The sequence below is a fragment of the Daucus carota genome, chromosome 2 (assembly GCF_001625215.2).
Source record: "Daucus carota subsp. sativus chromosome 2, DH1 v3.0, whole genome shotgun sequence".
Classification (NCBI taxonomy): Eukaryota; Viridiplantae; Streptophyta; class Magnoliopsida; order Apiales; family Apiaceae; genus Daucus; species Daucus carota.
In genome coordinates, this window is record NC_030382.2 from 41,218,310 (window position 1) to 41,233,814 (window position 15,505).

At 33.6% G+C, this 15,505-nt stretch overlaps 2 protein-coding genes across 2 annotated transcripts; both read left to right on the top strand.

Moving 5' to 3' along the window:
• The first annotated feature begins 418 nt into the window (after positions 1-418).
• LOC108208580 (F-box/LRR-repeat protein At1g52650-like) lies at positions 419-5,519 on the top strand. The gene is made up of 4 exons (XM_017379113.2): positions 419-561; positions 1,935-2,885; positions 3,253-3,399; positions 4,681-5,519. The coding sequence occupies exons 2-4, from the start codon at positions 1,977-1,979 to the stop codon at positions 5,041-5,043; spliced, it is 1,419 nt and encodes a 472-aa protein (XP_017234602.1). The 5' UTR covers positions 419-561; positions 1,935-1,976; the 3' UTR covers positions 5,044-5,519.
• A 1,359-nt stretch (positions 5,520-6,878) lies between these two features.
• Positions 6,879-14,865, top strand: LOC108209978 (dolichyl-diphosphooligosaccharide--protein glycosyltransferase subunit 1B). The gene is made up of 8 exons (XM_017381203.2): positions 6,879-7,122; positions 7,963-8,007; positions 9,020-9,651; positions 11,171-11,318; positions 13,023-13,202; positions 13,345-13,413; positions 13,684-13,773; positions 14,440-14,865. The coding sequence occupies exons 1-8, from the start codon at positions 7,003-7,005 to the stop codon at positions 14,563-14,565; spliced, it is 1,410 nt and encodes a 469-aa protein (XP_017236692.1). The 5' UTR covers positions 6,879-7,002; the 3' UTR covers positions 14,566-14,865.
• The last annotated feature ends 640 nt before the right edge of the window (positions 14,866-15,505 follow it).

Below are 15,505 nucleotides of genomic sequence, written 5' to 3' on the forward strand. Positions count from 1 at the left end.
ATATTTTAAAATACATGATTGGATGCCGTCAGATTTTGTAATATAATTTAAATTGTAATCGAATATCCTAAGATTCTGATATATTTTATAAAATTCTAACTGAATACAATCGAATTTCACAAATGAAAGAAATTTCTTTAAAATATAAATTGAATATATTCTATAGATTCTGGTTTCAAGAATGACTACAGGTTGCAACTCCGCATTTCTAGGAGAAAAAAGTAGAAAAACAAATTTCACGACTATTTTAAAAACAAAAAAATGTAAAAATAATATTATATCTTTCAAAAACACTTAAATTATTTTGGTTTGGTATATACTATTTATAAACTTTTTCTGTACGAGTATCGACTGATTTGTAACAGAAAATACAAGCATTGCCCAAAGCAAAACACAGGTATCATCAACAATAACCAGATAATAAATACAAATTTAGCAAAAAAAATAAATAAATACTAAATACACAAAATTGGAAGGAACATAAAGGTGTATATATAGTAGACGAGCGGGGGATTGGAATTTGAAACTTCTGGAAGCGTCTCTGTATTGCTCGTAGTCCCGGTACTCTCACTTCCCTCTTTCTATGCATACCGCGTCTATACATACACTTGATTCTATAATTTCTCTATATCTCTGCATGATGTTGTGAATTTTCTTCAATTCTGACATGAATTATAGCAATCAGATGTACAAGTATCTGTGAATACTGTATGTATCTGTATACGCACATTTCGTTAGGTTTTATTCTTCGTGTTTATGTAAATTATGATAATTCTTATGTATATGCGTGTATTGATGCTCTTAATTTTACCGAATTCTGTGTGTTGATGCGAAGCTCGCATTCACGCTCATAGCTGCGAGCTCTTGTAGATCATTTCGAGTTCCGGTGTACATGTGTGTGTTTAGAAATTGTGCATAGATTTGGATTATTTTCGCGAGTGCTGCAATCGTGTAATATGTGCGTGTGTGTGTGTGTTTTTAGCAATTGCGCATAGATTCCGATTATTTTCGTGAGTGCAGCAATCGCGTAATATGTGTATGTTTTTAGCAATTGCGAATAGATTTCGATTATTTTCGCGACTGCTGCAATCGCGTAATATGTGTGTGTTTTAGCAATTGCGCATAGATTTCGATTATTTCCGCGAGTGCTGCAATCGCGTAATGTGTGTGTGTGTTTAGCAATTGCGCATAGACTTTGATTATTTTCGCGAGTGCTGCAATCGTGTACAGAATACTGTTTTATGAATTTGCGAGTTTTGTTGAGTGCTGTTTTCTGATTTTGTGAGCTCTGTGATCATGCGCCAATTTCAATTGATTTTTTATTATGATTTTACGAGTTGTGCAATTACAAGCAGATTTCGATCTTTTTATGATTTGTGAATTCTGCATTCTAGCGAAGATTTCAGTTTACAGATCCATCTCCACTGAGTGTATAATCAGTTGACTCAAATGATCATGTTTTCTCAATCTTATTTGATATCTAGTTAGTATTGCAAAAGTCTTGTGCTTATCTCATTACTTTTATAATGATTGTTCATAATTGTTTAATTGTTGTCTTTAGCAGTATATGTTGATGCTAAATTCTTCTTGCTTAGCAATAGTCTCATGCCTTAGAATGTCTGAACAATGCTCATATTTCACTAGGAAATAGCTCAGATATGAGTATTTGCAATGTGTTCGTCCATGATATATATATATATATATATATATATATATATATATATATATATTTTTTTTTTTGAAGCTGAAAATACCAGTGTATTAGCTTTAAGTACATCACTGCTCACCATCTACTAGCGAGGGATAGTTCAGTCAGAAAATTTGTAGTGTGTATATATATTTGATCGGTTAAATAGAGTGTTTATCTCTTCATAGATTGTACATACTTGAAATCTGAGATTGGCTTTGTCATCTAGTTCATTTCTATGTTGCAGGTGCAATATTTGGTTTGGCAGTGACTAGAAAAGAGCAATATAATGAATATGGATGGTGCAAGCGGCTCGGGAACAAAGACTAGTGAAGTTAGCACAGTTTGTGGGAACCGAGCTTTTGACTTCATTACTCTTCCAGTTGATATTTTCACCAACATATTTTCGTTTTTGACGTTGAAAGAAGCTCTCTGTTTATGCTTTTCATGTAAGAATCTAGAGCATTTGTCGACCTCAATAGCCAATGTTGAAATCGAAGAAACTGCAGATGGTTGTCCCACTAAGAAGCAGGAATTTGTAGATTCTATTTCAAGGTACTTGGCTAAGCATGATCGTCTGGTTCGGAAATTTCAGCTTTCATTCTGTCCTAAAGAATACAAGAGTGATGTTCTCCTCTGGCTCTCTTTGGTTGTGAAAGATGGCATTGAAGAGATTGATCTTATGTTGTATGATGGAAAATACATGGAAATCCCTGTATCTTCTGTGAATGCTGGAACTTTAAAAGTGTTGAGATTAAGGCATTGTAAAATTGACCTAGCATCTATAGCTGGTTTCAGGTCCCTCAAATCGCTTCTACTCGGAGCTATGAACATCTCCGATGATGAGATGAGCACAATTTGTTCCAAATGTGAGTCTCTACAGTACTTGACCCTTGAAAATTGCTTTGGTTTTGTGGAGATTAATACTGTAGATCCAAGGTGCAAGCTTGAATCATTGACACTGGATGGCCACTGCCTCAGTCTTTCCAGATTGATTATACTGAGTTTGAAGACCCTAGTTGTTCGTCGAAGAAGCATGAACTTCTCTTTAATTGGGTGCCCACATATTGATGAGCTGGTCTTATCCCGAGTAGTGGCAGGCGGAATCACCCAGCAGGAATCTGAGAATATGAAAGCCAATATTATAAATAGACTTGTGAATGTAAGGTCTTTGCATCTAAAAGGCTGGGCTTATGAGGTAATAGTTACCACTAAGATTTAGTTTGTTTGAATGATGAAGTAATGAAGGTGAGCATACAGGTCAATGCTACTATACAAGCACTGAAGCATAGATAATGAATACATGTCTACAGTCTACATGTATTAAATGTAAATCTTATGATTAAATGTGCATGCTAATTGTGTCTACAACATCCTAATACCCTTTGATGAACATATGAGTATACTATAATTAGTGATTTAAGTCGATCATGTTTTTTTCTGTCTTAGGCATTATAAGTGGGTAACTTGAAAATTTTTGTTTGGACCTCTGTTCTTGCTTTAATCTTATTATTCGGAACACATATAAATTCTTAACAAGCTTTATTGGAATTTTGCAATTATAGTGCGTTGCAAATCAATTGATAGAAGATCAGCAATTCCCAAACCTAGAGGTTCTTGGACTGGATATCACTATCGGCAAAGCAAATAAGAACAAACTTGAGAATCTGATTCGACAAGCTGACGGACTGAAAACATTGTCCATATCACTGGTGAGTTGTTCTGGCATAAACTCAAATTCTCTTCTAGTTACAATAAGCATGTAGACCTACTTGCACATTTTACAATTTAACATCTTTACTTATATTTTACTTCAGAATAATTCGCAAGCTATAGCGCATGATTGCTTAATCAGTCTGGTTCAGTCTGCTTAAGAACCTTGTTGCTAATATAAGAATTTGCCAAATCTATTTTTACCTTCTGTTACTAACTTAATGTTTAGAGAGAATTTGTAGTTTGACATGGTTTTAAAGCTCTATTGACTTTGCGATTTCAAGTTTAAATCCTGAAAACCCAACAACGCTAAAAAGTCCCAATATAACGAGTAAAAGAATCTGAATCCACTCACGACTTAACATACATGGCTATATATAGGCCTTTCTTCTAACACCTTATATTGTGTTTGGTTGGGGAGAACATAATGGAAAATTAATGGGAAACAATGGAGCTTAGAGGGAATATTTGAAAAACTTGAGTGAGTGCCAAACACGACATCAAGGTTTAGAAATGCCTGATTCCCATATTTATAATTTGTAAGCATATGTGACTGTGCTGAGCCTTCAATAAAACTCAACTAATATACTTGGAAAAGTATAAGAGATGAAGGCCATTTTGTATTGGAATCTAGGTGAGAAGACAAATGATTTAGTAGTAAAATGACCGGCTTACATAGATTTACATTACTCCTTCCGTCCCATTGAATTTATATACATTACTTTTTGACACGATTTTTAATACTTCTTTAAAGTATTGTTTCATTATATATATATATTTTTTTCTGAATAAAAGTTTGATGTTTATACTTATTTTAAATATATATATATATATATATATTAAAAAATATTATGGAACTATATTTTATAGGAGCCTCAAAATGCAAGCAAATTGTAAACGTATAGATCCCAATGGGACGGAGAGAGTAGTAGAGTATGAGAAAAATGAATTGAGTCTGGAGCTACAAGCTACCAATTAAGGATTGGACTAGTGAGTATAAACTGAAACTTCAACTGGGGGGGAAAAGTTCCAACCTAGTATGATGTCATGAATGATACCTATAGTTAAGCCTGCAATGAAGCTTTTTAGACCATTAAAAATACTATGGACAGTACGGCTCATCTGCTATTTCTAACATGCTCTTTGTTTTCCTGTGAGCCCTGCAAATATTTGTGGTACATCGATACATTATCCCATATAATCAATAACTATCATTATCTGCGTACTGTCAGATGTTTTTTTAACATTTGTCTTGTGTTTGTTTTTTTTGTGGGATTCAGATAGTCAAAGGAAACTATGCAGAAGATTATGCAATTGATACCCGTCCCAACTTTGAGACATTTGTTGCATCAATTTTAATGGAGAAAGAAGATGTAATCCGTAAAACATTTGGCTTAGGCAACAAAGCTCTTGAGAATATTGACATCAACTATTTCACAGGTTCATCGAATGAAGTAATTCTTATCTACCACATGTTGCTTCTCTTTCCGCATCTAAGAGTCCTCAAAGTAACTCCAGTAACAAGAATAGATAAAGACCGATGTTGTGTCTATGCAAAGATGTTCTCAAGGTTTCCTAGGAGTTCTAAAAATGTGCGCATGCAAGTGGGATCTAAGAAAGTGGAGATAACTGAAGGAGCCTGATATAGTAAGCGTTTTGTGTGTATTCAATCCTTGAGGCATGAGATGGTAGTACTTTCTATTATCACAAAAACTTGTGCAGAGAAAATATATATGGACAGAGAACCATTCCGTATATTTTGAATACAAAAGGAAACACCTATCCACGTACTGCACGTGCGTGAAGAGCTGTAAGTCTAGGCTTTAGCTGACTGGTTTTTGGTGGTATTCAATTAAGGACATATGAAATCCGTCCTATATACATTTGCAAACCCTCTCTACTTGCTGTTTTTCAGTGGAATTGTATGTGGTCTTTGGTGAGTTCTACAATGAACATATTGCATGCATTTCTTTATGAGCAATTCAGACGGTGATTGTTGTTTGTCGGCCTGTAGAGAGGTAAATCGGACTGGAGCGGACTTTTAGAATTCCCGGATTCCCTCTCTTTCCTCTCATATTTTTCTCTTTTGAAATCTTTTTTCTTCCTTTTCGAGTCAAAGTCTAAAAAAGAATTCGAAGTCCAAAATTTCTCTTCATCTAGTATCTAAATTAGGAATCATTTGGGGAAGATGTTTAATACCTCTTTATTCAAAAAAAAACTTTAATACTTTATATTTGTTTTGGAATTTCTGAGTTTTCGATTTACATAACTGATTTGAGTTTAAAACTTTGTTTAGGGTATAAGTTTATTCACACCGGTTAAATCAACCCTTTATACTTCACATAAGTCATGAATTTTAATCAGTGTGTTGTGTTCAGTGAGTTGCGAACATATATTAATTACTATTTTTAAAACAGAAGATGAAATATCTCATTTTAGTTATCACATTTTTATTTTTGTTGGTCAAATTGACTAATATTTGACCAGAGATTATAAATCATTCTTTCATTATTTTAGAAAATTGAAAATTACATCTTAAAGTAGATTAAAAATTATTTCCGATGACATATATATTTTATTTTTTCAATTGATAAAATATTAATAAATCTCAATAAATCTCGGTCAAAGCCTTCAAATTTTGGTCAATTTGACCGACCCAAAACGATGGGGAGTACTACTTTTCGAATAGAGATTGAATTTCTTTTCGGTTAACTGAGCTTACTATTACAGCGACTATTTTGCAAAATTGAAGTGAACTTATAATGATTTTTGTATCAATTCGATAGTAATTTGAAAATATTACTCCCTCCGTCCCAGCAGGAAGCTTACGTTCACTGTTTGCACGCATTTTGAGGCTCTTATAAAGTATAGTTCATTAACGTTTTTTTACATTATTTTTTTTCTGAATAAAAGTTTAAACGTCAAACTTTTTTTCAGGATTTTTTTCCAGAAAAAACACATTATAGAACTATATTTTATCGGAGTCTCAAAATACGTGCCGAAAAGTAACGTAAAGAACCTGGTGGGACGGAGGGAGTAAATATTAGTCCAAACGCATTCTTTCGTCAGATAAAAATCGATAAATATGAAAGATTAGTAACTCATCCAAACCCAATATTGCATGTTCGATCTCCAACCAAAAGACTAACATTTACGTGACCCGTCATACATTATTACGAAAAATATAGAGAAATTGTCCGATCAATGATACTTCTCTTAACTTTAGTTATGTTGAATATATCAAATTAGTAGTACTAATTATATATTATGTTTATGATAATTTAAGGTAATAATGATATATTATTTCTAAAATTAATCAATTATTATAATCATATATTTCAGATAACTACATGCCGAACAAATTTTTATATTATATTATTTCAGTCATTTATTTTAGTTTAACATTTTGGAGAAATTCTTAATTCAATGTTATCCAAATACTACGATTTGCCTAGTTTCCAAAGTTTCAAAACCAAAGCCCAAACAAAAGCCCACATCTTCCCAGCTGAGTCCGTGCCTAGTCCGTCTGTATTGACTCTGCAGTCGTCTTGTCTCTGCAAACTCTACACACACGCAGAAAGAGCGGCAGTTGAATCCGGCAGATGGAAGCAGCTTCAGCAAAACACGGAGTATACATTCTACTCTTCTCTCTCGTCACTCTCTCTCGTCTCTCTCATCTCGCTGCATCATCTGATCTTCAGATCGTTGACGCCGAACGCAGAGTAAGATCTGTATCACTGTTGCTTACATTTCATGTCAAACTCAATTCAATTCGAGTAGATATTAACACAAGTTTATGCATATTTATTACTATAATCTATTCGGATTGTGAGCGAGTTGCTTAAGTTTTTGTAAAATTATGTTTTTGTTAATCATCTTTGTGTCAGTATATGTGATTTAGTACGCTGCGATGTTAATGATGCGAAGTGAAATGTGACTTACTCTGTTGCATTTTATCGGAAGATTATGCGTAATTGTGTGTTTATGTTTGGGGACTTGTGGTGTATTTGCTAGTTTTGGTTGTTTATTCTGATAATTAGTGATAATAGAGTAAGTGTTGGTCGATCAGATATGTCTGCTTGATATAGCTTTGTTTGTAGTTTTATACTTTTGTTTGTCTTCACGAGCGGAATTTGCAGCAAAACTATGTAAGGCTGTTTTTAGGCAAAATTGAGTAAATTCTACTAGCTGACATCTTGACACTGAAAAACTAATGTCATTTGATGACAGTCTTGAAATGCAAATTCACTTTCGTAGCAGAACCACCAGTGGAGGATCCAGAAATGATGGTAGAGGGGGGCTATAATTTTTTTTTCTTTGAAAATGGAGTTATTGCTGAATAGAAGTAAAAATGTGTCGCAAAAAGAAAACTGTTTTATTTTTGTTGCAATTCAATTGAAGGATCTGTGATTCAAACTTCCCGCCTCCAACTCAATGTACCCTCGTTATGGCAACTTTGCATACTGGTTTAGAATGTTTTTCTTTAATCGAGTTCATTAGTGATTTTAATATGGTATAAACCATTGCTTTGGGTGTGACTAACATTTTGATCATTGTTCCAGATTGATGTGATCTCACACATTGTCAGGGTTTACTTGACGCTGAAGGTAATATTTTAATGCATAATCTATGCTCTACGTGAGTGTTGAAGTCTGTAAGATAAAGTATGTCAGCTGGCTTTTGTGAGACATGAATCTCTGCCTTTTTATTGTTTTTGGAATTATTGCTATCAAAATTATGTATTCCATGTCCGGTTGTACACTCATCATTAAAGCAGCACTATGTTTTTATGCTTTCACCCTAATATTAATAAACCGCACAATTGGGATCGTCGGGTTGAATTTGGTTAGTGAATTATAGCATACTTGTATGTATGTATCTATCCCGGGAGTTAAATGGGCAAACATGTGTGTTCTATATTTTTCTGAAAACATGAAACTGTCTAAAAAGTCAAAAGACAAGAACTCTGTAATTAAAAAAAAAAACACTCCGCCCGTCCCATTTTACATGTCACTTTGACTTTTTGCACGTAATTCAAGTTGCATGAAAAAGTACTCCCGCTTAATATTTTTTGAATTTTTTCTTTGTGAATAAAAGTTTATAGTATATATTTTTATTAAGAAATAGAAAACTTAAAAAAAATAAAATCAGAAGTATCTTTTTTATATATCTGAAAATTTAAATTACGTGCAAAAGGTCAAAGTGACATGTAAAATGGAACGGAGGAGATTAGCTCTATCTGTATGTCATCTTAACTTGACAACTTCGAAGTTTTCACCAAAATAGTTTATAACTAAATCCACTATGTTTTCTGCGAACGAGTTAAGAATAGGTAGAGTACCAGTGAACAATGGATAGCCTAGTGTGTGGACGGCATGGACCAAATATGTGCAGAGAAGTAAAATTACATGATAAATCCTTACTTTTATTCCATTTATGTTATAACATGGTTTCTTACAAATGCATTATTATCAAATGATAATATACTGAACTAATTATTACTTTACATCGAAACTCTCTCTACATAAGTACGTAACTATACAAGATACACTTTAAAATGTTTAAAATCTTTTCTCCGCATTTAAAGTCCTTTAATGGGTTTTTTTAAAATTTTATTAGGTTGAAAACACGGGAAAGTCTAGTGCTTCGGAAGTCCTTCTAGCCTTTTCGCCTGAACAAGCTAAACATATATCTATTCTCCAAGCAGCAGTTGTAGTTGGGAAAAAGAGGAAAAAATCATATCTTTCACTTAAAGTGAATCCCACTGATCTGCCTGATTCGCCAAATGGAACCAAATACTATACTGCATATTTATTAAATCCCTTGAAAACCGGTGAATCTGTAACAATAGAAGTGATGTATGCTCTGACTCATTCCCTTCAACCCTTCCCGGTTGAAATCAGCCAATCAGAACCTCAGTTGGTGTATTACCATGACAGTGCTTTAATACTGTCACATTATTATATCAAAAGGCAGAAAACGATGATTCGGACACCAAGTAGCAAGGTGGAGTCATTCACAAGAGTGGAACCTGCTGACCGTAAAGGCGCAGAATTGAAATATGGGCCTTATGAGGACCGTTCTCCATATTCATATTCTCCTGTAATCATTCATTTTGAGAATAACAACCCGTTTGCTGTTGTTGAGGAACTTGTTCGTGAAGTAGAAATTTCTCACTGGGGTAACCTTCAGATTACAGAACATTACAAGTTGGCTCATGGTGGTGCACGACATAAGGGCGTATTTTCAAGGTATGCTTATAAATATACACAGCATTGCAAATATCTTAAACCTTCGAGCGCCATTGTAGATTATTGTATCTAGTTAAACAAAGTACAGGTAGGTTAACAGGAATCAAGTGTTCCAATCTTTGAAATAAGTTACAATGAATATATTAAGGAAGGCCTGGTGTCTTACGAAACCAATTGAATGTGTCAATTGACTCAATTAGAACATGCGAGTTTGCGATTTCGAAATATAACTTAGATATCCCCTGAAAAAAGAAACCTTGTATCTCCCCTTCACCATTTGTTATCTCTGAAGTTTTCAGACCCTTTTTAGTTTTACTTGCATGTCTTGATAGGTTTGATAATAAAGAATGAAGAGTCTAACATAAACTTATTTGATTCATATAGCTCCTTGTATTATTTGATGTCCTCTCCTTGATAAATCGACCAGACTCCTACTAGTCTGGCACGATATAACTGAAGGGTAGTTATGTGGTTGAATATTAGCAATTGCTTAATCATTCCATCTTTCATAATATTCCAAGTTCGAAGATCCTTTATTGAAAGACTATTAGTCCCTAGAAATATATGAGGCCTTAATTGTAGTAATACATAATGTTTCAGGTCCACTACTACTAATATGATCTATTACTTTTTAGCCATTATACTGGATGTGAATTTGTGTAAACCACATATCAAGAATTCATGGTGATTTTGGAACATCAAGCAGTATAGGTTTGATGGGGTAGAAAGGGCTGAACTCACTATACTCTCAGAATGAGTTGTCAACTGTGCTGTACTGCCAAATGCCAATAACATGTGGATGAAGGTTGTCATATGAATCAAGCCGACTTGATAAAAGGGTTCGAATAAGCTCAAATTCAAGCCGGAGTTCAAAAAAATATTTGCGCGCACAAAGAATTTGAGTTGAGATTTTTTTAACGAGCCCAAACTCGAATCGACTTGAGCTCAATTGTATATATTTTTAAATATAATAGATTATGCTTGATTTAAGTTGGGCTCTTAAAAATACTCTAAAACTTTTAGTAGTTCAAACTCGAATCAAACTTGAAAAATTGTTAACAAGATCGAACAAGTATACTTGAATAAAATTTCTAAGCTCGAATTGAGTAGATAAAAGGAACTTGAAATTGAATTTGAAAATAAAAAAATCGACTCGACTCAGTTCGAATTACAGCCCTACACATAGATAGGATCTTGTGTATATTAAAATCTTAAAATTTAGTTAGCATGACATCAGTTCTAGCGCTGTGTCCAGGCCTGTTGCCAAAACATATTTACTATTCTTGTGTGAACAACATTAGCATATTGTTTAATGTTAATATAGACTATGTTGGGCATCCAACCTGTTATTGCCCCTGTTTTAATTTTATAGGTTTATTATATTTGTACATATCAACGCATAAACTTGTATATATATCTTATGCACTTCGCATGTTCAGATCCTCTTATTGATGATGACACACAAAAACACACACGTGGTGTGTACCTGTTTCTTACCTCTTAAAGCTTCCTTTGGCAGAGTTGAATATCAAGGGAGACCATCTGGTAGTGGTGCTTCCTCGTTCAAGCATCTTCTCGCAAAATTACCGCCAAGGGTGCATTCTGTATACTACCGTGATAACATAGGGAATATCTCATCTTCTCACTTGCGTTCTGATTTCAAGAAGGTACCTGCATTGTTATTAATTATCTAAGCACACCTAGCGAATATTCCTCGTGCTTAGTTACCAAAAATTGTGAGTTTGAGTCTTAGTCGAGCAACTGTGTGCATGAGTATTTAATTTCCTTGTATTTGACCTTACCAGTACCTGGCAACTAGCAATATGTTTAGGAGTATTATTATTTGTAAGGTTCATCTTTCATCCTCCTTGTTTGTTTCCTGCCATACTGGAATTTCAAATATATCGTCATCCCATTTAGGTTCTTATTTCAGGAAGGAACTTGTATCAATTAATATATATAGGAAGGGTTAGGTGGCACTCTATAATCAATTAATCATCTTAATTTGTATTTAACTTATCTAACTTTATAGAGCATTTGTACTTCAAATTTTAAAACATATAATTTCCTTCATTACCTACAAATTTAATGTAACTTGACATATATACTTACACTAATAATTTTATAAGAATTTGGTGCGAAAGCGAGTGTCGGCTCACAAAACATTACTATAGAGATATACATTAAATGTTAAATTTTTGCTTTTGCTAAATATGTTGAGTTTAAATAAAATAGTAGGGAAGATGGTGCGGTGAAAGACAACGTCATTTAAAGGTAATACTATGATTCCTAAACATAAATTTTAGAATTTATTATATACTTTTTAATAGGCTTCCGCGATTCGCAGCTTAATCAACTAGTACTTGTATGAAGGTAAAGACAAAGATGGGTACGTGTCACCTCTAGGATAGCTCAAAACTATTTTTTTAATGTTCTAGAATTTTTTTAGTGAAAATAGATAATTAATATAGTAATAGCCAGAAAAAATTAGTGAAAGGAATATAATTTTTATTTTCAACTATTAGCTAAGAAATAGGAAATATTAAAGGAATATAATTCCTATTAAAAGTAATAACTAAAAGATTGGAATTGTTGTAGGAATGCAAATTTTGTTAAAAAGAACACTAACTACAATTCTTATTTCTAACTAATAACTAAAAAGTGGGAAATATTGAAGGAAAACATTTTTTATTAAAAAAAAGTGACACGATTTATAAACCTTAGTAAAAATAAAGGATTATAGGAAATCATTATATCGCTGCCCCAAAGCACGGGTTAATCAATACATAAAACTGTTTGGTTGTTATCTTCGTTCTACTCTCGTGCCCTATACTTGCTTTTGCAAAAGAAAATACAGAAAAATATAGAGAATGTTAAGGTGGTTTCCCCCAATGTTATTTAAGTTCACTATTACATAGCTAGTTTTTGATGCCAACATTTGAAAACAGAGCTACACTAATATATATTTTATCTTGGTTCTTTCTAGGTCCGGTGTTTGACATTTTTTGAAATTTTATAGATCCTTTTTCCTTTCTCCTAGACAAACTTATGGAATCCATTTGCAGTTGTGCAGGCTCATTTGTTTTCTGTTCACCTTTTAGACTGACTATAGAGAACAAATTACAGCAAAGGGTGCCTGCATTCTTTGTATTTCTCTTTCTTGCTTGCCTTCCAGTCCTATTTATTACGTGCATTTTTCCAGCATCCACTAGTGAATGATTAAGTGAAGTTGATCTTGAATATTCTTCTAAATCATGAGGCTGTCACTAGTGATCGATTAACTGAAGCTTTTTTAATATATATATTTATAAATCAATAAATCATCATACATGGCTGCCTATTTTAAAGCTTGGTTTTAATGTCATTCTCAGTCAGAGCTGGAGATCGAGCCAAGATATCCTTTATTTGGAGGCTGGAAAGCGACCTTTACTATTGGATATGGGCTACCGTTGCAAGACTTTCTTTTTGAATCAGATGATGGTAGACGGTACCTGAATTTCAGTTTTGGATGCCCTATAACTGAGACTGTGGTGGATAGTTTGACCGTCAAGGTGGGATATTATATTAAAGTTGTCTATATTATATCTATATTTAATTTTATGATCCCTGCTATTGAAGTCCATCTTAAGTTGCAGAAATTTGTCCTCGCATATGACTGACATTGTTCTGACACTGGATTTATTTTACTTTCAGGTAGTGTTGCCAGAGGGATCTAAAAATCCTTCTGCTTTGCTGTCTTTTCACGCGGAACAGAATCTAGAGGTGAATTCATTGTCATTTGAAGGAATTTAGCAACACACAAAAGTTACTATATATACTGATACATCTAGTTTTGATTATCCTAGGGGATTGATATCTTGTGATGTAGATATGTGTCATTGGTAGATAACATAGTGACGTTTCTTGCATTAACGTCATGGGGTTATTCCCTCTGATTATGCCATAATTGTCTTGTATGCTTTATGCGTTCAATACCTTAGAAATTTAACACTATAATTTAAGTAGTATACCTTTTCATTTTAAATTCTGCAGACCAGTTACTCATACCTCGATGTTGTTGGAAGGCCTGTGGTGGTTTTGAAAAAGAAAAATGTAGTCCCGGATCATAACATTCCTTTCCAGGTATCTTGTACACCCTTTATCCCACGCACTTACTATCTCTCTGTTCATTTTGTTTTGTATCACTACAGTCAGCTGCTCTTGTTTGTCTGTTAATACTTTTTGAATATTCTTCTCTCTTCATTTTGATCCAATTGCACAGCTGTAATTATGTTGCTCCTTTATATTGACTAGATTATTTCAAGCTTCAGAACTGAAGTTCATGGACCGCATAGTTTTTGTAGTTCTTAGTTAACTACAAATCTACAAGTGATTTGCAAACACATAGATATGTTTTTCTTGTCTTCTTTCTTTTGTTCCTTAGGCTTTGTTCTCAAGGGTTTTCCCCCTCATTTTCAACGTCACACAAAAATAATTTTTATATGCCCTAGTGGTGAAGGCTGATTTCATATTTTGCTGTACTGGTGAAGGTAGAACTATTGAATAAATTAGTCCATCCAGGGTGTTCTACCCTTCATTTTCAACCCCACACAAAAAATTATCTCTATATGCCCTAGTGGTGATTGGTGAAGCCTGATTTGATTTACTGGTGAAGGTAGAACTATTAAGTAAATTAGTCCATCTCGATGCATATCACCAATTCTCCCACAGTTATGTGCCAATAAATATATCTTCTCTAAATTAAGTGTGGCTATTAACTTTGTCTACTTTTTTATTAATATTCTGCAGGTTTATTACGAGTTCCATCCACTGTTCATGCTTGCAGAGCCATTGATGTTGACATCTGTATTCTTCCTACTGTTCGTCACTTCTTTGGCCTATTTGCACATGGATATATCAATACGCAAGAGCTAGGGCTGTAAGTTTCTGAAGACAGAAAAGTTATTCACTGATTCTTCTTTTTATACAGGTCTCCGGGACTACAACTTAAAGTCACTGTATAACTGTTAAGATATAGCTAGAACTCCTTGGTAAGAAAAATTGCACTATACATTTTGATAAGCTTTTCGTAGTATAACTAATCTTGATTGCAGAGGCCCACAATTGAAACGGTCATGTATGGACCCGCCGTTGGAAATTATCATATACTATATTCTGGGTAGAAATCCCACAAATTTTATGTTGGAAATAAGGGAAAATAGATTTTTTTTGCCACCCAACTTATTATTTGTTTAGAAACCTACCACTGAACTATAATTTTTTTCTTTTTTGCCACTAATGTTAGGTTCGGAATTTTTTTTTTATCACTAACGTTAGGCTCGGATTTGATTATTAACACTATGTTATTCTTTTTAGAGTTAATTGCATTTGGCACCCCTTTGATTTCAGCATGTTGCACATTGCACCTAATAGTTTTGGAATAAACACTATGCAACCCCATACTTTTAACTCGTAGACACTCTGCACCCTTTCCGTTATCTTCTGCCGTCGCCGTTAACTTTTGAAGGGGCATTTTGGAAAATTTTATTATATTTAATTAAAATCAGACCTCTATTTAAATTTTCCGACCATCTAAACGATATTTTTCGGAAATCTATTTTTCGGTAGTCTGCAATATAATAGTGATCTGTGTCTATATCTTTATATGTAGTACTCCATATGTGTCCTAGGTAATTTATCTTAGAGGACGAGAGTATGGATTTTTTTACTCAGAAAAGAAATCTCAAAATTAACTTATGGAACTATATTTATAAAAAGTGGGAACCTTAAAATACGTGACAAGTAGTGGTAAAGAATTATAAAGTCAAGTGATACTATATATTTGTGGAGTCTTAAAATAATTCATAAAACTAAA

Excerpts from the sequence above, each read along its gene's own strand:
- LOC108209978 (XM_017381203.2), top strand. The coding sequence starts at position 7,003 with ATGGAAGCAGCTTCAGCAAAACACGGAGTATACATTCTACTCTTCTCT. Across the intron at positions 13,203-13,344 it reads TGGATAGTTTGACCGTCAAG|GTAGTGTTGCCAGAGGGATC; the intron begins GTGGGATATTAT and ends TTTTACTTTCAG. Across the intron at positions 13,414-13,683 it reads ACGCGGAACAGAATCTAGAG|ACCAGTTACTCATACCTCGA; the intron begins GTGAATTCATTG and ends TAAATTCTGCAG.
- LOC108208580 (XM_017379113.2), top strand. The coding sequence starts at position 1,977 with ATGAATATGGATGGTGCAAGCGGCTCGGGAACAAAGACTAGTGAAGTT. Across the intron at positions 2,886-3,252 it reads TAAAAGGCTGGGCTTATGAG|TGCGTTGCAAATCAATTGAT; the intron begins GTAATAGTTACC and ends TTGCAATTATAG. Across the intron at positions 3,400-4,680 it reads AAACATTGTCCATATCACTG|ATAGTCAAAGGAAACTATGC; the intron begins GTGAGTTGTTCT and ends TGTGGGATTCAG.